The sequence below is a fragment of the Ananas comosus genome, linkage group 12, assembly GCF_001540865.1.
Source record: "Ananas comosus cultivar F153 linkage group 12, ASM154086v1, whole genome shotgun sequence".
In the NCBI taxonomy this organism is placed as follows: domain Eukaryota; kingdom Viridiplantae; phylum Streptophyta; class Magnoliopsida; order Poales; family Bromeliaceae; genus Ananas; species Ananas comosus.
In genome coordinates, this window is record NC_033632.1 from 3,851,187 (window position 1) to 3,872,481 (window position 21,295).

At 34.6% G+C, this 21,295-nt stretch overlaps 3 protein-coding genes across 6 annotated transcripts; 2 read left to right on the forward strand and 1 right to left on the reverse strand.

The window, feature by feature from the left end:
• LOC109718120 lies at positions 4,947-7,927 on the forward strand. 2 transcript variants are annotated; one of them, XM_020244141.1, is made up of 3 exons: positions 4,947-5,147; positions 5,242-5,306; positions 7,424-7,927. In XM_020244141.1, exons 1-3 carry the CDS (start codon positions 5,009-5,011, stop codon positions 7,553-7,555), a joined length of 336 nt encoding a protein of 111 aa, XP_020099730.1. In that variant the 5' UTR covers positions 4,947-5,008; the 3' UTR covers positions 7,556-7,927. The 2 variants fall into 2 exon arrangements, with proteins under 2 accessions (XP_020099730.1, XP_020099731.1); XM_020244142.1 differs by having other exon boundaries at positions 4,951-5,147; positions 5,254-5,306.
• LOC109718192 (probable methyltransferase PMT2) lies at positions 10,554-16,052 on the forward strand. Of its 2 annotated transcripts, XM_020244266.1 has the most exons (7): positions 10,554-10,694; positions 11,633-12,284; positions 12,678-12,888; positions 13,059-13,353; positions 13,745-14,134; positions 14,803-14,880; positions 15,441-16,052. In XM_020244266.1, the coding sequence occupies exons 2-7, from the start codon at positions 11,640-11,642 to the stop codon at positions 15,661-15,663; spliced, it is 1,842 nt and encodes a 613-aa protein (XP_020099855.1). In that variant the 5' UTR covers positions 10,554-10,694; positions 11,633-11,639; the 3' UTR covers positions 15,664-16,052. The 2 variants fall into 2 exon arrangements, with proteins under 2 accessions (XP_020099855.1, XP_020099856.1); XM_020244267.1 differs by lacking the exons at positions 10,554-10,694; positions 11,633-12,284 and adding an exon at positions 12,470-12,517.
• LOC109718193 (transcription factor bHLH47-like) lies at positions 16,371-20,847 on the reverse strand. 2 transcript variants are annotated; one of them, XM_020244269.1, is made up of 5 exons: positions 20,743-20,847; positions 20,039-20,138; positions 18,918-19,036; positions 17,469-17,596; positions 16,371-17,017 (listed from the first exon to the last, which is right to left on the reverse strand). In XM_020244269.1, the coding sequence occupies exons 2-5, from the start codon at positions 20,116-20,118 to the stop codon at positions 16,541-16,543; spliced, it is 804 nt and encodes a 267-aa protein (XP_020099858.1). In that variant the 5' UTR covers positions 20,119-20,138; positions 20,743-20,847; the 3' UTR covers positions 16,371-16,540. The 2 variants fall into 2 exon arrangements, with proteins under 2 accessions (XP_020099858.1, XP_020099857.1); XM_020244268.1 differs by having other exon boundaries at positions 20,039-20,141.

Consider the following 21,295-nt stretch of genomic DNA (forward strand, 5'->3'; position numbering starts at 1 on the left):
TTCTAAAGCATGGTTGGTGATGATATATATATATATATATATATATATATATATATATATATAGAGAGAGAGAGAGAGAGAGAGAGAGAGAGAGAGAGAGAGAGAGAGTGAGTAAGGCTACCATGCTTTTGGAAGCACGGAGTCTTCCGTGCTTTCAGGTTATTTTTGATGTTGCGACTTTTGAATCGTCGATCGGCTCCATTAAACTTGATCTAGAGTATTTGAAGTACCTAGAAAATAAATTTTATGATTTTTTGATATCATTTGCCTAGTGATCGAAGGGGCTCAAAATCAATAATTTTAATGGCCGTAGTAAGCCATTTGCAAGTTTAACGGTGTAAAAATATCTAAATCATGTGAAATTTTGATAGAAAATTTTTTATACTATATAAAACAAGATCAATATTTTTGATCTAAAATTTTAATGTCATATTATCACGTTTTGTAAGATTTTTATTTTCAGCCATTGATTTTGAGCCCCTTTATTCACTAGGCAAATAATATCGAAAAATCGCATAATTTATTTTCTAGATATTTCAAATACTCTAGATCAAGTTTAACGGAGCCGATCAACGATTCGAAAATCGCAACATAGAAAACGATCTGGAAGCACGAAAGGCTCCGTGCTTCCAGAAGCATAGTAGCCTCAGTCTATATATATATATATATATATATATATATATAGAGAGAGAGAGAGAGAGAGAGAGAGAGAGAGAATACTATCAATAACAAACGAGCTCCATTGCCACCCATTTGTTTTCGTTGATAGAGCCTCCAAATCGACGATCGGCACAGTTGAACATGATCTATACCACTTGAAGTGTTTAGAAATCAAATTTCAAATCTATTCGACATCATTTGCCTAATGATTAAAAGGTTACAAAATTTGTAATTTTAATGGTCGATATGAGGCGTTTTCTCGTTTAACGGCATAAAGATATACAAATCAATTAAATTTTTGTTAAAAAATTCTTTAAACTATTTAAAACAAAATCTATACTCTTGATCTTGACTACAAGACTCCTATCATCATTTTTTAAAGAATATTTGTTTTTAGTCGTTCATTTTTATGTCCACTCGATGGATAAGAGAAGAATATCGAAATGTATGAAATTTGATTTCTAAATACTTCAAGTGGTATAGATCATGTTCAACGGTGTCGATCGTCGATTTGGAAATTCCATCATCGAAAATAAATGGGTGGCAACGGAGCCCGTTGGCTACCGATAGTATTCTAGCTCAACTCTCTCTCTCTATATATACTGGTTCCTTGTAATCTATCTCCAAAATTTTGTTTCTTGCCACAGAGCTCTCATACAGCACAAACCAATTTGAATCATTTGAACGATTTATTTTAGATAAAGATGTACGGAACTTACTTGAATTTCGGACCATTTTGAGTTAGTTACAATTTTTCAATATTTTGATTTTACCATTGAACCTTTCACTTTATTTAATTTGANAGAGAGAGAGAGAGTTGAGGTAGAATACTATCAATAACAAACGGGCTCCATTGCCACCCATTTGTTTTCGTTGATAGAGCCTCCAAATCGACGATCGGCACAGTTGAACATGATCTATACCACTTGAAGTGTTTAGAAATCAAATTTTAAATCTTTTCGACATCATTTGCCTAATGATAAAAATGTTTCAAAATTGATAATTTTAAGGGTTGATATGAGGTGTTTTCTCGTTTAACGGCGTAAAGATATACAAATCAATTGAATTTTTGTTAGAAAATTCTTTAAACTATTTAAAACCAGATCTATACTCTTGATCTTGACTACAAGACTCCTATCATCATTTTTTAAAGAATATTTATTTTTAGTCGTTTATTTTTATGTCCACTCAATGGATAAGAGAAAAATATCGAAAATGTATGAAATTTGATTTCTAAATACTTCAAGTGGTATAGATCATATTCAACGGTGTCGATCATCGATTTGGAGATTCCGTCATCGAAAATAAATGGGTGGCAACGAAGCTCGTTAGCTACCGATAGTATTCTAGCTCAACTCTCTCTCTCTCTATATAGTGGTTCCTTGTAATCTATCTCCAAAATTTTGCTTCTTGCCACAGAGCTCTCATACAGCACAAACCAATTTGAATCATTTGAACGATTTATTTTAGATAAAGATGTGCAGAACTTACTTGAATTACAGACCATTTTGAGTTAGGTACAATCTTTCAATATTTTGATTTTACCATGGAACCTTTCACTTTGTTTAATTTGAGTTAGTCAACGATTCTTTCACTTCAAAAGTTGAATGCATCGTTTATTTTTACAGCTTTTGTTAGTATGCTTTATATAATTTTTGTAACTATAAGTCATTAAAGTAAATAATTAACTTAAAATTTAAAATTAAAGTATTATTGACTGACTCAAATTAATGAAATAAATTAAAAGATTGGATAGTAAAATAAAAATTTTGAATGATTAGATAGTCGATTAAAAATAGTCCATAATTTAGATAAATTCTCTGCATTTTACCTACAAGTTACTATTATTATTATCAATATTACTGTGCAAAAAAATCAAACAAAATGATGATAGGGAGTGGAGGGGTCATTAATACTTGTCCTCCTCTCCATTGTCAAAAAGAAGTTTGACCTTTGTCTAAATCAATGGCCAAAGAATAATAGGACCATTTACATTATTATTATTATTATTATTTAATCTTATAGACATTAATGTAACACAACCAAGCAATGGTGGAGTGGTGGAGGGGTGTTGCCTTTGCTTCAATCTCAAGGCTTCTAGAGGCAATAACAATAATAATAATAATAATAACTAAAATAGAATCCAAGAAATAAAAATATAATATCTAAGATGATGGGGACATGTGGTGTAGTGGAATTTAGGATAAACAATCTTTTTCTATTCTTGTAAAAATTTGCTTGACAACTTTATGCATATGTATTGAACAGGGAAACCCCAAAAATGTACTTTTTATAATTTTATGTATTAGTTTAAAGGTGTTGATGCTTCACTTGAAATTTCCAGACACCTGCTTTTTCTAATTATTTTTTTACTTTATTTTTACACTCTTTTCTCAAACTTCTCCATCTGATTTCATATTAAATTATGTGATTTGCATGACTATATATATTTACAATAAAACAAGCAGTGCGCACAAATTATGTCAAAAAAAAGATCAAAATTTTTAGAGATTAAATAATTAAATCTAAATAGGGCATACCTTAACTAGGTAAGTTACATACATGAAATAGTTATCATAATTTAGAAGATCAGACTTATATTATTTGCATATATTCATAATAATTTATAGGAGTGCATGCACAACTGAAAATTTTCATGCATCAGCCATTAATCTATATATAAATTAGCATTTGTTATATAATATTAATTTCTCAAATATTTAAATATGACTTGTCTTAATTGACTTAGTCAAGTGAGTGCATATTAAAATGCACAATAAATCCTCTGAGTCAACAAATTAAGAAGAAGCTTAATGTCTGATAGAGAAGAAGAAGCTACCACTCAAGCAAAAATAAATAAATAAATAAGTAAAAACTTCTATTAATGCAGTGAAAAGTCAATTGATGCTCTAATGGTTCCAATAAAATAGAAGTTATAATAAGTAGCTAGCTACTATGCATTTTTATCGGCAAAATATAAGCTATCAAAAGCCTGCTTGGTATTGAGACTCATCTAATGTTATTAAATAAAACAGAGTTATGACGGCGGCTTATAAAAATATGCTTTTCTATTTTTTTTATAGAATATCAGTAAACATATCGTAACTAACTTATTGCAATTTGCACTACGTGATATTACGCATAGAAACAAACAAAATATTATTTTATCGTATTTTTTCATCCTACGCAATATAATCTTTCTACAAAGCCAAAAAAATAACCCTAAATAATTGATAAGTGCTTTTCCAAACAGTTATACTTTCTTAGCACTTTTCTAAATAGCTCCAACCAAGTGAAAGTTAGTTCAACTTACTATATGTGACAAGTGCTTTTGACACAAACACCACCACTATATATATTGACTTGAGCCAGTTAGCAAGCTTTCCAAAGAAGCAAATGTCCTAGATCATCATCATCATCATCATTAATACACATGCATTACCATGTCACACCACACTAACTATGGTGGTGCACCACTCACCACTCTCCTCCCATATCTTGCCTCTTATGATCTCCTCCCACCACCAAAGGGCTGTTACTCTACATGTGTCTCCTTGCTCATAAATATATATATATCAAACACCTCACAATACCTATCCACTAACCCATCATATGTCTGTGTACTTTGTTCATATATATCCTCTTTGCTTTGCACACAAAATTACCAAACTACCCCTTTGTTTCACCTTGATGGTATCTCTATTTGGGCTAAATTATAAGATTTCCCTTGCACTTTGTCTCTTGTCTTTATTACTTTCTTGCGCAGAAGTAATTTTGCTTCGACTTAAACCATAACTTAAATATATAGATTAGAAAAGTTGGGATATTCTATCCTTAGATTCAGATTCAAAACTTCATCTCTATCCTTAGATTCAGATTCAAAACTTCATCTATATGTAAACTTAAATAAAAGAGATTTTCTTAATTCCTTTATAAGATATAACAATTATTACTCTCTTACTTGTTCCAGCAATCATAAAAAAATTTAGACCTGTTTGACACAATATGTGGCGAAATACACGATGGGTTCAAATTAAAGCGAAATTTTACATAAGAGGATAACTGAAACACAGAATAAAGTGCAAGAGAGAATTTTATAATTTAGTCCTTAATTTATCATAAAGAGGGCATTTTGGTCATTGTGAAGATATTTAAATGAGAGAATGGGCCCTACTATATAATTAAAGTGTAGCACTAACCTTAGTGGGGGAGAGTGATGTTAGGTACATAGCCAATTGCATTAATAAGAAGTTTTGTTTCCTTCCTAGCTTTTTTTTCTTTTTTGGACTTTGCTCTCCATGATAAGAGCCTTCATAAAAGGAGATCAACTCATGTCTCTTTTTATTGTATGCTAACAAATGGTATAGAGAGAGAAAGAGATCCAAGAGAGAGAGAGGACATGGAAAGAGTTGCATCTCTTCATTTGCTATTGCTTCTATTTTGCTTCTCTTATCTCATCTTCTCCTCCCATGCAATACCTTCAACAAGTAATTCTCTAAAATGTTTTTTTTTCCCAAAAAAAGAAAAAATTTACCTCTACTCACTTACTGGTCATTCATAATTCTCTATCTATAATGTTAGCTACCAATTCAGGGTCTCAAAGAATGGTGAAGAAAGGCTTTCCACCTTCAAGTGGCACAACTCAGGTGAATCAATTTTTGTAGATGCAATAATTCTTCTTCTGTTTTATAGCTGAAATTCAAGTTTAACAATTAATGTTTGAAGACAATTAAATTTAGTCTTCTTCCGAATTTATGTTTTGAAAGAGAAAATTAATTATAGTGTCTGCTTTTATTCAGCTTTTGCTTTCGTTCTATAACAATTATCTTTAGTAGAGTGTTTGACAAATAAAAATGTTTAACATTTATGATTCTGATAAAAATAGAAGTTTCTTGAAATATTATATTAATATAATGATTGAAATATTCTATCCTAATTTACGTTTTGACAAAGAAAATTGTTTTTTTTTTTTTGAGAGATAGGTAGCATGTTACCCGCTTCGTTTATTTCATTTAGAAATAAACTTAGCTGTAAATGTAAATCAACTAGGATTCGAACTTGGGTCTCGAGTAAATCAACTAGCATTACAAAGAAAATTATAATGTCTGCTTGTACTGTCTCACTTTTGCTTCTGCTGTCTATAATAGTTATGTTTAGTGAAGCGTTTGATAAATAAAAATGCCTAATGTTTCTGATTATGATAGAAAGAGAAGTTTCTTCAAATATTCTATTAATATTTAGGGATGCAAACGGGGCGGATTCGGGGGCGGGAGAGTTCCCCCACCTCCTGCTCCATTTCTTATCGGGGCGGGGCGGATTCGGGGCGGGTTACTTTTCATTTTATTTTTGGCTCCCACTTACCGCTCCATTCGGAGCGGATCGGGGCGGGAGCCGGATTTTTGACGGATCGAGGCGGATTGAAGGAAGAAAAGAGTCTCCCACCTCCCGCTCCATTTACTTGGCGGATCGGGGCGGATTCGGGGCGGGTTATATTTTTTTATATTTTTTGTTCCCACTTACCATCCCATTCGGGGCGGATCGGGGCGGAGCTCCACCAACCCGGATCCATTTGCATCCCTATTAATATAATGCTTGAAATATTCTATCCTAATTTACGTTTTGAAAGATAAAATTATAGTATCCTCTTGCATCTCACTTTTGCTTATACTCTCTATAACAGTTATCTTTAGTGGAGCATTTGATAAATAAAAATATCTAATACTTCTTATTCTAATAGAAAGAGAAGTTTTTAAAAATATTCTATTAATATAATGCTTGAAATATTCTATCATAATTTATGTTTTGAAGGAGAAATTTATAGTGTCCGCTTGCATCTCCCTTTTACTTCTGCTTTCTATAACAATTATCTTTAGTAAAGTATTTAACAAATAAAAATGTCTAAAACTTTTGATTCTGATAGAAAAGGAAGTTTCTTAAAATATTCTATTAATATAATACTTGAAATATTCTATCCTAATTTACATTTTGAAAGAGAAATTTATAATGTTCACTTGCGTCTCGCATTTGCTTCTGCTTTCTATAATAGTTATCTTTATGGAGTATTTGACAAATAAAAATGTCTAAATTTCTCATGCTGATAGAAAAAGAAGTTTCTTAAAATTTTCGTTGAAATATTTTATTCTAATTTACGTTTTGATGGAGAAATTTGTAGCGTGTGTCCCCCATTTGCTTCTGTTTTCTATAACAATTATCTTTAGTAGAGTATTTGACAAATAAAAAGGTCTAACATTTCTAATTCTGATAGAAAAAAAGTTCTTTTTAAATTTTTTTAAAAAAGGACTAAAATAGTTTACTTTGTGTAAATCACTGTAGCTTATGTAACTATGTATACTTTGGAAGTAGTAAGTATTATTTTGCATCACAAAATAGACAATTTTTTTTCTTTTTTCCTTAGGAGATGATATTATAGTTAAAGATATTAATACAAAACAATACAAATTTTTCTCAAACCGCTTATTCTGAAATATTTATAGTTAAACTAGAATAGGAAAAAGAAATCTAATGATATACTAAATTTCAAATAGTGAAAAATTAAAATGAGTTTCTGCTGCTGTAATAAAAAATAGATACAAGTGTTTCAGTAAACAGCTGCACAGAAATAGCACCTTCGTAAAATCTCTAGCCCTTTTCTTTTTTCTTTTCTTTTATTACGTTAAAGGTGAGAATAGTTTTCACTTTTGTTTTTCAAAAACAAGATGTTTCTGGTGAACTTTGAGTTTATGATTTGTTTTGAAATGAGCAGGTCAGCAAGCGAGGAAATCGATTCGAAGAAATCGAATTCCGCGGATTCGGGAGGATGGATTTAGAGATCGAAGACTATCCGGGATCGGGCGCGAACGATCGTCACACGCCGAAACCGCCGGAGAGGAGCTGACTCGAAAAGAGTTTAAATTTGAATCATTTTCTCAGCAAATGAAAGTCCTTTAAAGAAGTAATTTTGACTTTTTTTTAACTGCTTATGCAAAAAAAATAAAATAAAATAAAATTTGTACTGCAGGTCCATCTAGTTGAACAAATATATATATATATACAATAATTAATATATACTTATAATAGTTGATACATAAAAGTAGTGAAGGAGAGTAGAGGAAATGTGACAACTAAGTCAAGGTGGTTTTAAGAAAGAAAAATATATTTATGATTAATTATTTGTAGTGTAGACTTGTGATATTTTGTAACAGTTATATATTATGTGTGCCTTTATTTTATTTTTTGAAATAAACTTAAAGCTGGAATTGTGAATTAATTAGGATTTGAACTTGAAATCTCGAGTATCAATCATCAAATTATTTGCTACTTGTACTAGAGACGGTCGAGTATATATATATATATATATATATATATATATAGAATGAGGCTACTATGCTATCGGAAGCACGGAGCCTTCCGTGCTTCCAGCTTGTTTTCGATGTTGCGATTTTCGAATCGTCGATCGGCTCTGTTAAACTTGATCTAGAGTATTTGGAGTACCTAGAAAATAAATTTTATTATTTTTCGATGTCATTTGCCTAGTGATCGAATATGCTCAAAATCAACAAATTTCAATGGCCGTAGTGAGTCGTTTGCAAGTTTAACGGTGTAGAAATATCCAAATCACGTGAAATTTTGATAGAAAATTCTTTATACTATATAAAACAAGATCAATATCTTTGATTTAAAATTTTAATGTCATATTATTACATTTTGTAAGATTTTTATTTTCAGCCGTTGATTTTGAGCCCCGTCGTTCACTAGGCAAATGATATCGTAAAATCATAAAATTTATTTTCTAGGTACTTCAAATACTCTAGATCAAGTTTAACGGTGCCGATCGACGATTCGAAAGTCGCAATATCAAAAACGAGCTGAAAGCACGGAAGGCTCCGTGCTTCCAATAACATAGTAGCCTCACTCACTCTCTCTCTCTCTATATATATAATATATATATATATATATATGGCTTTTGCTTCTATTTTCAGCAACAACTATTTTTAATAAAATATTTAATAATTAACAAATTTTGAACTTCTAGTTTATATGGTGTGAAAATTAGGTTTCGAACTTCTGATTTCTCGAGAGAAACCTTGATAATAGCACTTCTGAGCCAGCACTTCGACAAATAACACGTACAATTGATTTTTCTTGGCCCAATTGTAGGGTATACTAACCTTTTGATGGAGCGATATATGCAAAATCTCGTTTGAGGAGGCATTATAATAATTTCCTCTCAAGAACTTCCCTATATAACAAAATCAGAAGCACGGAATTAGAATATCCGCATTTTGTCCCCCCAATTATATTTTTTAGTTTCCACTACAGTGGAAATTTTCAGCTATTTTGAACTTTCAAATGCCCCGTTAAAATTGACATAATTTTAAGGCGAAATAGAAACAAAGATTAGCCTATTTGACATGTACGAGCAAAATATTCATCGAATTTGATTTTAATTTTTCGACATTAATTTTTAACTAACGGTGCATGCAAGTTCATCACTAGCTCAATAGAGCATGTCACCATCTATCTATTGATACATTGATATTCGTGAAATAATTTTTTTAATTAATTTTATGCACGCATCAAAACAAACATTTCGTACACTTACTGTTTGGTTCTGAAATAAATTGTTTCATTTGTTTTACTAAAAATTGAGTTATTTTTAGACTAAAATACAGAGATTTTTTTAATTTTTAAAAATTTATATTTTATCTTCTTAAAATTTGAGAAATTTTTTCAAAAGATACAACATTAATGTAGATGATAAACTAACCAGATCTTTTATAAGAAAAAAATAATTTTTTAAATATGTTATTTTGAATGATATTTTCGGTGTAAATTATGAGAAATAGACGGAATAGTGATGAAATCTTGACGAAAAATATTAGATATAAAATTATATAAACACCGTTCTCTAACCGCTTAAACTTTTAGACTACAACGGTTCTTAAGGTTTAGAGTACAACGATTGATTGATATGGTATCAGAGTATGGGGTTCTGAGTTCGAATTATGTCAGGTTTCTAGCATTATTAATTTTCTTCCATTTAATTCAATTCCACGTCATGGGTGTTGCAAAAAGTCTTTTGAGTCTAGACGTGAGGGGGAGTGTTAAATATAAAATTATATAAATACTATTCTCTAACCGCTTAAAGGTTTAGAGTACAATGGCTGTTTTACAGGAAAAGAGAGTAAATGTAACAACTTGAAATATTAAGTGGTAAATTATAGATTTTTGAAAGTTGAGAATGAAAAGGTTAAAAAAAATATTTATAAATTTTTTTTCCTAATTTAGTCTTATTTTTAAAACTAAGAAAAAAAATTGACGTTGCGTGGGATTAGAGTAAAAATATGATTAAATTACCAAAATGCCCCTGAAAATATGATTGGGGGACAGTTAGGGGTACGTTTAAATGGTATCTTTTGGCCACGTACGAACTCTATCCCCCCAATAAAGAACACCGTGTGTCGGTGTCATTGAAGGATAAATGTCGCTGCTCGTCCCCGCATAGAGATTTGTATGCCGTGGATCCGTAGCCGTTGAGTTGGACGATCGGACGATCAGAAATAGGTCGCATATGTTTTGTATGGACTCGTCCGTTGGATCGAGGGGCCGTACTTATACGGAGTCGCGTAGAAATGTTCAAAGTGATACGCGAAAGAGATAGGTAAATATGCACTGAGACCCTTCAAGTATACAAAATTTTAAGATTGCGCCTCAACTTTATATATTTTTTAAAATACTTAAAATTAAAGTTTAAGGGCATATTTTAAAAATAGCATGTAGTGAGCGGCGTCCAAGCATTTTGTTGAGCGGTTTTCAGAATTTTCAATAATGTAAGGGGTCTCGTACATTTTTGCCCCTCCCTCTTCTCGATAGTGGCTTTAGCTATAAAATGAGAGAGAGAGAAAGAGAGAGAGAGAGAGAGAGAGAGAGAGAATTTAGGGTTTCTCCACTACCCGATGGGCGTGTGAGTGGATTCGATTGATGTGTCGGTGGATCTGAGATCCGTTTCTTCTTCATCGTCTTCGCCTTAGTCGGTATGAATCGATTGATCCCCTAACAACGTTTCTCTCGATCTCTTTTGATCTCAATTTCGCACTTTTTTTTCTCTTTTTTTTGAGCTGAATTGTGTCGTTTTCTGCAGTAATTTGCTGATATTTGTAGAATTTCATGTCATTTTCATCATTTTCATCGTAAGAATCAACAGGGATTCGAATTTGTTTTCTGTTAAATTATGTGAAACAACCATTTTTTGAGAGCTTAAGCTTATAGAGAGAATGGTGTTTTATATTTTTATATTCAGCATCCTCGAAAAAAAAAAAATCTGCTTTTTGGAAGAAATTGAAGTTTAAATCGTCCATTTTGACATGGTTTATGTGAACTAATTTTGTACTCGTTCTAGTGGTTCGTGGATTTGGGTTGATTCAATTTCTAATTATCAATTTAGGTGAATTGGAGAATTTCGTTGTAAAAGGCGCCACCTTTGCTTTTATATTTGTCCATCATATGGAAGTTCTTAAATTAGATCGAGTAAAGGTTTTTTCAATCTCTATTTTACTTATAAAGGATTAATTTGAATATTTACTGATTAATCCTACGCACTAATTGTAAGCTTCTGCTAATTCTGTAGATGATTGGTAAGTGGTAATTTCTTTCATCAAAGCTGATTGAGTTCGAGAAGTGGAAAGTGGTGATTTTTTTTTTAAAAAAAAATTTCACTCTGGTTCCGAATTCTTCATTTGAAATATGTTTGTGCAAAATGTCCATCCCTTGATTGTAGGAACTGAAATCAACAGAAAATAGAGATTGTCGAAAACAGAAATATGAATGAGTAACAGATCAGCCATAAACTTAGTCCTTAATCCAAACAAAAAATTTAAATTCAAACTTTGGAACTTATAATATTCAAAAAATGTAATCATATTCATCGGAAAATATGATATAATGCTCTCTTTGATGACAAAAATCTTTTTAGGTGAAGAATGGCTATAAAAGGGAATTCAGCTGACAACAGGACTAGAAGTTCCTTATCCATTATTATTGTAGTTGGTCTCTGTTGCTTCTTCTATGTATTGGGTGCTTGGCAAAAGAGTGGTTTCGGAAAGGGGGATAGCATAGCTCTTGCAATCACTAAGCAAACCGAATGCACCGTCTCGACAAACCTAAATTTCGAGACCCATCATAGCGTAGCCAACCTTGACAAGAGTGTTAATAACTCGGAAACGGAAACTTTCAAACCATGTGATGACCATTACACTGATTACACTCCTTGTCAAGATCAAAGGCGGGCCATGACCTTCCCTAGGAACAATATGATCTATAGGGAGAGGCACTGTCCTCCGGAGGAGGAGAAGCTTTATTGTCTTATTCCGGCCCCTAAGGGATATGTTGCTCCTTTTCCATGGCCTAAGAGCCGCGACTATGTTCCATTTGCTAATGCGCCTTATAAGAGCTTGACGGTGGAGAAGGCGGTTCAGAATTGGGTTCAGTTTGAGGGGAATGTGTTTAGGTTCCCTGGTGGTGGGACGCAATTTCCTCAAGGTGCAGATAAGTATATTGACCAGCTCGCTTCGGTTATTCCTATTGCTAATGGGACGGTGAGAACTGCGCTCGACACTGGCTGTGGGGTACGTGAAGTTTTAATCTTCTTTGATCTCTAATGCTATTAACATCTGTCATTATAAAAACAAGAGCTATTTATTGTGTTTTAAATATCTATTGCCTTGGCTTTTGAAACAGCTTCTTTGCTTTAGAAAGCTGAAGCTCCAGAAACCAGCCACTTAGGTAACAAGAAGTTCAGAGCTGTTGGTTGTGGCACGCTGCTAAAATGAGCTTTTGTGCCTGGAAAGCAGAAGATCTGGTTTGAAAATTCTGCTTGTGCTACAGCGAAAAGCTATTGAGAACCTATTAGTGATTCTTCAAACAACTTTTACTAAAGCGGCACTTCTGCATAATAAATTAGCTTTCTGAAATTAGACATTTTTGTTGAAATCGCTTCTGGTTATTTTGTTTACTTCTAGGTTGCAAGTTGGGGAGCTTACCTATTGAAAAGGAATGTATTAGCCATGTCATTTGCACCAAGAGACTCTCATGAGGCACAGGTCCAGTTTGCACTTGAGAGAGGTGTGCCCGCAGTTATTGGTGTTCTTGGATCCATAAAGCTTCCATATCCTTCTAGAGCCTTCGATATGGCCCACTGTTCACGGTGTTTGATTCCTTGGGGCGAAAATGGTGAGGATGCTGCTTCATGTTTTAACTTAAGTTAAATTGTCTGGTTGTTGTCTTTTCCTTTATTGTAGGTTGCATATAATATATATCCAAAGAAGGGAAAATGGTCCATCGAATGTAATTTGTTGATGTGCAACGTTTACTCTACTAATTTGCTTTTCTTGTCTTTGAAGATGGAATGTACATGATGGAAGTCGATAGAGTTTTAAGGCCTGGTGGTTACTGGGTGCTTTCGGGCCCGCCCATTAACTGGAAGACTCACTACCAGTCGTGGCAGCGTACAAAGGAGGATCTCGAGGAGGAACAGAGGAAGATCGAGGATTTTGCTAAACTTCTTTGCTGGGAAAAGGTTACCGAGATTGCTGAGATTGCCATATGGAGAAAAAGAATAAATACCGATTCTTGTCCAGAGAGGCAAGATGAGCCACGTGTTCCTATGTGTGAATCGACAAACCCTGATGATGTCTGGTGAGAGTTAATACTTGGCTACCATTTTGTACGTTGTCAAATTTCAAAAAATAGGTTAAAAGGTATAGACACTACATGACTACAATCCTTACATTTAATTACTTCGATCTCATTACCAGACCTTTTGTTATATTTTATTTTAGTAACTTCCTGTCAAATACGGTCAAAATTTAGCGCTTTCTGTGGAAAAAAGAATTCACAAGTAACAGATTATTCTATCAAATTACAGAATATTCTATTAGGGCTACAGAATATACAGTTAAAAAAGCTGCAATTATGGTTGAAATAATAAATAATCAACGGTCAGGTATGTAAGCAAACTTCAGACATAGTATTGCAGGGACATATATACATGTATATTTTTTTCTTATATTTCCTTTTATGACTTCAGGTACAAGAAAATGGAGGTTTGCATAAGCCGTTATCCCGAGGTTAGCACTCCCAAAGAAGTTGCGGGGGGCGAACTGAGGCCATTTCCAGAGAGGCTAAATGCTGTCCCTCCTCGAATAGCCAGTGGTTCCGTCCGCAGCTTTTCTGTTGAGTCATTTCAAAAGGAGAATTCGTTGTGGCAAAAGCATGTTCAGGCTTATAAGAAAGTCAATAAGTTACTTGACACGGGACGGTATCGCAACATAATGGACATGAATGCTGGCGTGGGAAGCTTCGCTGCCGCAATTGAGTCCCCAAAACTATGGGTTATGAATGTTGTGCCCACTGCTGCCGAGTCATCTACGTTGGGTGTCATCTACGAGCGAGGGTTGATCGGCATTTATCATGATTGGTATTTATTTTCACCTTATGCTAAGTTTACTCCCTGTGAAACAACCGTTGTACTCTAAAAGCTTAAGCTATTAGAGAACGGTGTTTAAATATTTTTATATTTAACACTCCCCCTCACATCTGGACTCAAGACTTTTTAATTGGCCCATGACGTGGGCTTGAATTAAATGGGAGGAAATTAATATGCTTGGAGCCTAACATGACTCGAACTAAGGACCTCCTGCTGTGATACCATGTGAAACAACCGTTGTACTCTAAAAGCTTAAGCTGTTTGTTAGAGAACGGTGTTTAAATATTTTTATATTTAACACTCCCCTTCTCTCTTAAAATGATTAAAATACAGATAGCTTCTTGGGATATCACCATTTGCATTTTTGTCCCCTCCCTAGTCAAAACCTGCTTATAGCTTCTCGATTAATTAGAAACTCCTGCATTACCTTCCCCATAAAATATGAAAAAGTGCTAATGTTTTATTGATGTTGAGATTTCTCTTCTATAATTTTGTAGAAATATAATTGATTCTTATACTCGTAATCAGAATGTAATACAAAATTCACAAAATGATATATACCCAGTTTTTGCATTATTTTTTTTATTTTTGCACAAGGCTTCTTTTTTATGTATTATAATCAGTACTGAGCGGTTCTTTATGTATTCATCTTGGTTTAGGTGTGAAGCATTTTCAACTTATCCTAGGACTTACGACCTTATACATGCCAATGGTGTCTTCAGCTTGTACCAGAACAAGTAAGTTGATGCGCAGCTCGACACTCTTTACATTTCAAGCTGTTATAATAATAATAATATATCGAAATCACAAAGCTTTGATGTTAATTATATGATCAGTAAATCCATTATCTTGCAAACAATGGCAATAGAGGAAATAGTGAGATAAGACATGATGGCTTTTGGCTTGACAAGGAATCTTACCCAAAACAGAGTTGATTGAAAGAACATACTAGTTGTTTTTGTTATTTTTGTTAGTTTGAAATTCAGGAGACCCCCTTGTAAGTATCATTATTTCCACATTGCCCGCTGAAATTTGAAACCTACATGAGTACAACCAACATCATTGATCCATCAGCAAAGTGATAGAGATCATCTCACTAACACTGACAAAGCTTGTAGAATAAGGGTTATCCTGTATCTTCTAATGGGCAAAGTGATATGATATTTATAGGGGATTGTCCTGCAATTAAGCCTTAGTATTATTGGGGTTGTTGCTATTACTATCGGGTGACCCCATTGTTGGATGCAGGAAATTGTCCTTTTACTAATTTCTCGTACTTGGTCCGTGTTAAATTTAGGTGCAAAATGGAAGACATTCTCTTAGAAATGGATCGGATTTTGCGCCCAGAAGGTGCAGTTATATTCCGAGATAATGTCGACGTCTTGATTAAAGTAAATAAAGTAATTAGTGGGATGAGATGGAACACGAAGATGACGGATCACGAGGACGGCCCTTTTGTCCCCGAGAAGATACTTTACGCTGTTAAGCAGTATTGGGTCGGCGGGAGCGATAGTGCTTGACGGTTAATAAAGGAGACTAACATTTTTATGGAGTTCATCGGCTACTTCCTGAAGCTGATTTTAAGACGCACTTTTCAGGCGGAAAAGCTGCAACCAAATTAGGTGGTTTCACGCAGTCCGCGAGCAGAAGGAAGCTTGGAGTTTTCTGTGTTTGCAAGTTGTAGAAGTTAATGTATTGATGTTTGGTAGTGTTTTAGCTTAATGTAGTGATCATAATTATTGCTTCATCATCAGTGCCTTCTTTTCTTTTCTTTTCTTTTCTTTTTTTTTTTCCTTTTCTGAGGAATTTACTTAACTAGGCTTGATGATGTAAGCACCGGATTATTTATAATTTGAGCTGTAAAAATTGCATGGTTCAATCTTATGGGCTAAAACATTTCCTGCTTGAATTTTAATGTGCTTTGATGCCCTAAAAATGTTGATAATTTACATTGAAACTTCAAAGAACTTGCATACCTTTGCACTGCATATGAATTTAAAATGTGTTTGCCTTTTCAAATGTTGACACTTACGACCGCAATTATGTGTTGTATATATTTTTCTGTAAACTACTCTGTGCTAGTGTGTGTGAATTGTAAAATCCAGATCCAAATTTGATTTCTAACCTAAACAAAAGCTCCTATGCCCAATTTTTCACATGGGGTTTCATGTCCATGTCCAGTTACTTCTCCCACCTCATATCCAGTTATATTTTGTAAACATATCAGTGATTAAAATCTCAGCAAATATTATTTTCACCGATGAAACAAAAAGAATTCAGATACCTGAAGATACAAAATAGAAACTCAATCTGCATGAAGACCGAATTACATAACTCAAAATGGCAGGTCTCTATTCACATGAATGACAACAAGCCTGGGTTTTCTTTTTAGATCAGTTATCTAGGGTTCTCTTCCAGAGTGTTGGTTGTGAGAGTAAGGCCACTACTACTACATTGCTCATCTGGTGTTCTTGTTACTACAAGGCTAGTATGAAGCAGTTGCCCTGGCCAAGAATCCAATGAAGCTGGGTATCTCGCATGCGGCCGCCTCACGTTGGAGGGCGCCTCGCCCTCCTCCCGTGCTGGCTCCGACACCGGGAAGAGCTGGAGCTCTCGGGGCGGGGTTGGGCAGACCAGCCCGATAACGGCAGGCGGAGGCTGCGCCAGTGGCTGGGGGTGATGGCGGTTGTGGTGGTGGGGCGGTTGGATCGAAATTGCAGGGTGAGGGGTGGCGAGACGGCTTAGAGAATCTGTGCGGTTGGTCCATACCGGATGATCATAGCCCATTCTTGCCTGAAGCTCGTTTTGTAGTTCGGTAATTTGGGTTTGGAGTGCCGTGTTCTCGTCTTTTAGTTCGTTCTTTTCTGTAGTTACCTGCTCATGAGCATTATGTTAGAATTCCCATTTGATGCAAAAAAAACAGAAGGGTCAATTCCTATTGTCAAATATCCAATGCATGGTGATTAAAGACTCGGCTAAATTAAAGAAGAAATGAAAAAAGGGTACAAATTCGCTCGCCCGTGTCTCAATTACCCTTACGCATAAAAAGTTGCATCAATTTAACCCTGCATTTTACTACTGTCCCGAATAGGTCGAAAATTTTAGGACAGTTATTGATTTTGCATGTAGTTATAAAAGTAAATGAAAGGTGAGGGTTCTCAATCCAAAAAAGAAAAAGTTCAGGCGTCTGTTTCAGAATAGCTTATAGTTGAGGGGTCTCCATACATATTTACCTAATTACAAATTGTCAGCATCTACACCGGCGACCATTTAGAGCATAGTGATACCATGAAAATCCAGCACAACATCACATCAAAGAACTTACGTAGCGAGATTCGGTCTGTAGAGCAGCATTTTCCTTTCTGAGACACTCCACTTGAGAAAGGAGATCGCGCAATATTCGAGTAGTGTCGCCCAATATGGATGCCTTTCCGCTATTTTGTCGGTCCGATTCTGCAAATCAAAATTTAGTTCTTATCGGAAAAATGGAAAACAAATAGTTCGAAAGTTATTCTGCAACAACCAGAGAACCAAACAGAAGACGCAATGTTATTTTTCAAAAAGCTCCTCTCATGTATTCTTTCGTTATTTACTTCTAAGATAATATAAGGGAAAACTTCAAAAACCCCCCCTGTGGTTTCGTAGCTTCTCACTTTGGCCCCCTGTGGTTTCAAATGTATCAAATTGCCCTCCTGTGGTTTCGTTTTTATCTTTTCGATAGCTTTTTTGTTAATATTTCATTAAATTATATACAAAAAACTTCAGATACCCATCTAGATTTATCAAATATTCACTTTAGTGCCCTTTAATTTTAACTTTATCACTGATTTAAGAAAAAAAAAATAATGAAATTGATAAGAAAAAGAGAAAAAGGAAACCACAGGAGAGCAAATTGATACATTTTAAACCACAGGGGAGCAAAGTGAGAAACTATGAAACCACAGGGGAGGTTTTTGAAGTTTTCCCATAATATAATGCAGTTCCATCTGAAAATATCTATCCAGTTTATGCATATGATGTGTAGATTTGGTGCTATTTATGCTTAAATAAACAAATAATTGTCTACACAATTCTGATTGAGAAATTAGATGCTAATAGATATTGGATTAAATGGTATTACACAAATTACTACCATTATTAAAACGAATGTCGATATATTTCCATCCTCACAAGGGATTGAACAGTGGGTATAGGCTAGAGAGCATAAGAGACCGCGCCTCAAATATAGTTATATCTGTTATATGTACAACCAATATACACCTAATAAATGATAAAATAACTATATTCAGCTGAGATGCTCATTGAAGCAGCAATTTCTACTTATAAAGCTATAGAATAGAATCTGTGATAACATTAAACTGTTAAGTCATGGTAGCGTTTATCCAGACGCGCCAAAAAGGAAAAAAATACATGTTTAGTTGAGAAATTAGAGAGATTGGCATAAGATATTTTATTCTCATGATGATTGTTACTTTTTACCTTTATGCTCGTCATTTGTTTGGCTTTAATATTGGGATTTGCATTGAATAGAGAATGTGGATAAAACTTTAGAACATCAGACGAAGAGTCTAGGGAGAAAAGTGTTTCTTTTCTCGCATAACTCCTTACTCTAACATAAAAGTTAGAATTGATATTCTGATGAAAAGTAAAGTTTGACTGGAACAACAATTAACTTGAGCTTTTTAATAGATAGGATTCGGACCACGCACAATTATAACAGCTCTCAATAAATGCTGATTAAGTAGAATAAATCACAGATTATAAATATGCTTACCTAGCAAATTACCCAGCTCAAGGAAGAGGTCATTTAACTGGTCGCGTTTAAGTTTCTCTCTCTCAGCTTTGTGTATTTTCTTCGGGACCTTCCCTTGGCATTTTCTGTTAGGAGGAGACCTGCATCATGGGAATTTTCAGATACGGACCAAAATTTGCTGCAGTGTCAGCAAATGAGGTTTATAAGAACTCGATAAACAAAAAGTTTATACAAGATTCACAAGCAGAAGCATGGGAAAAGTAATGGTGAAGAGACAATTTCGGTGAAAAAAACAACAAAAGATTTCATAAACATATAAGGAAACGGCTGAAAAAATGAAATAACTAACATTACTTTCATACTGTAAGTAAGCTTTCCTGTTGTTCACTATTAATAATTGCTAAGAACTTGTATTTGGGGGGAAAAAAATTGCTACAAGCTTCTTCCGATGCTAGCAACATATTTGGTGAGGTTTCATCATGAATGTATATAGATGCTACTAAAGTGTAGTTTTATGCGTGAAGTAAGAGCTTGCCACTATATTATTTAGTGGCACGGGTTCAAAACATAGAAACAGCCTCTCCAAATAAGGGTGGCGAGAGCCTTGTACACCAGAAAATCCTTATGTAACTTAATTGCAATATGCGACTCCTTCCAAATATGTACGTAAAATTTAAGGCTCATTTGGGCATGCGGCGTAGCATTTCACGTTTCACTTGTGTGCACGCTCATTTGCTTTCCATTCGGAACAGTACAGGATGGCAGTTGTGTTCAATTTTCTCCGTTCGCAACCGCTTATCCCACTATACAAGCCGACATGCTTCTAACAATGTGTACCGCATAAGGATCCACGTACCCTACCATGCAACTGAACAGAGCCGTAGATTAACAGAGAAAAGCCCCTTTAGGAAGTAAATGCCCAAAAGAAGAGGGGGAAAAAATTACATAAAACTATAATGCGTATACAACCAAAGAAATGAAGTTCATTGTAGATTACGCTCCGTAAAAGCAATCGATGTTTCATACAAATGGTCGTCCAAGATAACTAAATATAAAGCACACGAATGGATTAATGAATTGTACGGTAAGTAATTCGTAAGTTGCAACAACTATAATCAAACTATGGCGAGTTTTAGATCTACCCATCGGTCGATTTTTCCGTGACACTGTTAGCCGTCGAAGTTGGATTTTCGGAGACCGTGCTCTGGCTGCTGTCCAGCATCACGCAAATCCCCTTTTTCACTTCTTTATCATATATAACACAAGTTAAATTAAATAGATCAATAAATAAATAAGAAGTAATTGCATCTCACTTGAAACATCCTATAAATAGCTACATCGAATTCCTAATACTCTTCCCCTTTTATATCAAATTTTCAGATAAAAAGTTAGTGATATATATATATATATATATATATATATGTGTGTGTGTGTGTGTGTGTGTGTTTTGTTCATAAAACTCCATCTTTTGAAGACCATGACCTTAAGAAACAAAAAACATTAAAAAAGATACAATTTTGTCTAAAAAATGCGGCTAAATCATCAATAATTGCGAACAAATTATCAGATTTTTTCCATAAATTAAACCGAATTCATGAAACTCCTCTCCTCTCTTACCAATTCTCAGTCACAAACCAAATCAAAACCCCTGAATTTCCAACTCCCAAAATCTAAACACCGGGGCCAAAAAAATCTAAATTTATCATCAAAACTAGAAACAATTCACCAAATTCGCATCGAAAACACCCGAAAAAAACCCGAATCAACCCCTCCAACACGGACCCACCAAATCGCCATCTCAGAAACCGCGGAAAAGATTGGGGATTCGAGATCGGAACCATTTTACCTTTACGAAATTGGGGGAAACGAGATCGAAGAGGACGCAATCGAAGGGAGAATTGAACAAAGGAAGAATCTAGGGTTTTCGTTTTCCCCTCCTCTTCCTCGTCTTCGACACACTACCACTACGTGTAGTATATTGTTGTTTTCGTAGAAATATTAGCGTGCACGCGGTTCATTCGTACGCTCGTGCACCACGTGAAATATTTCGGTGTGACAATACAATGGACGGTGTAGATTGAATCATACGAGGTGGAGGGAGAAGATCTAAGGGTGGTGTATGTTTGTAGGGATACACCTGGTGTAGGGAATGATATCCAATCTGAGGATACCACGTACCCGCGTGTGGCGAACACCCAACTCTACGCCTCCCGTGGGTCCCGCGCCGCCGCAGCAAGTAGTTTGGTGCCACCCGACAGTGGGCCCCGGGTGTATTTTTCCGCTACGTGGCGCGAATTTAACGCGGGAGCACGAAGTAATACGGCTATAATACGATTGCAATAAATAATAAATTATTGTTATACTAAAATTCGGATTCAAATATACTATGTGGTTGGAAT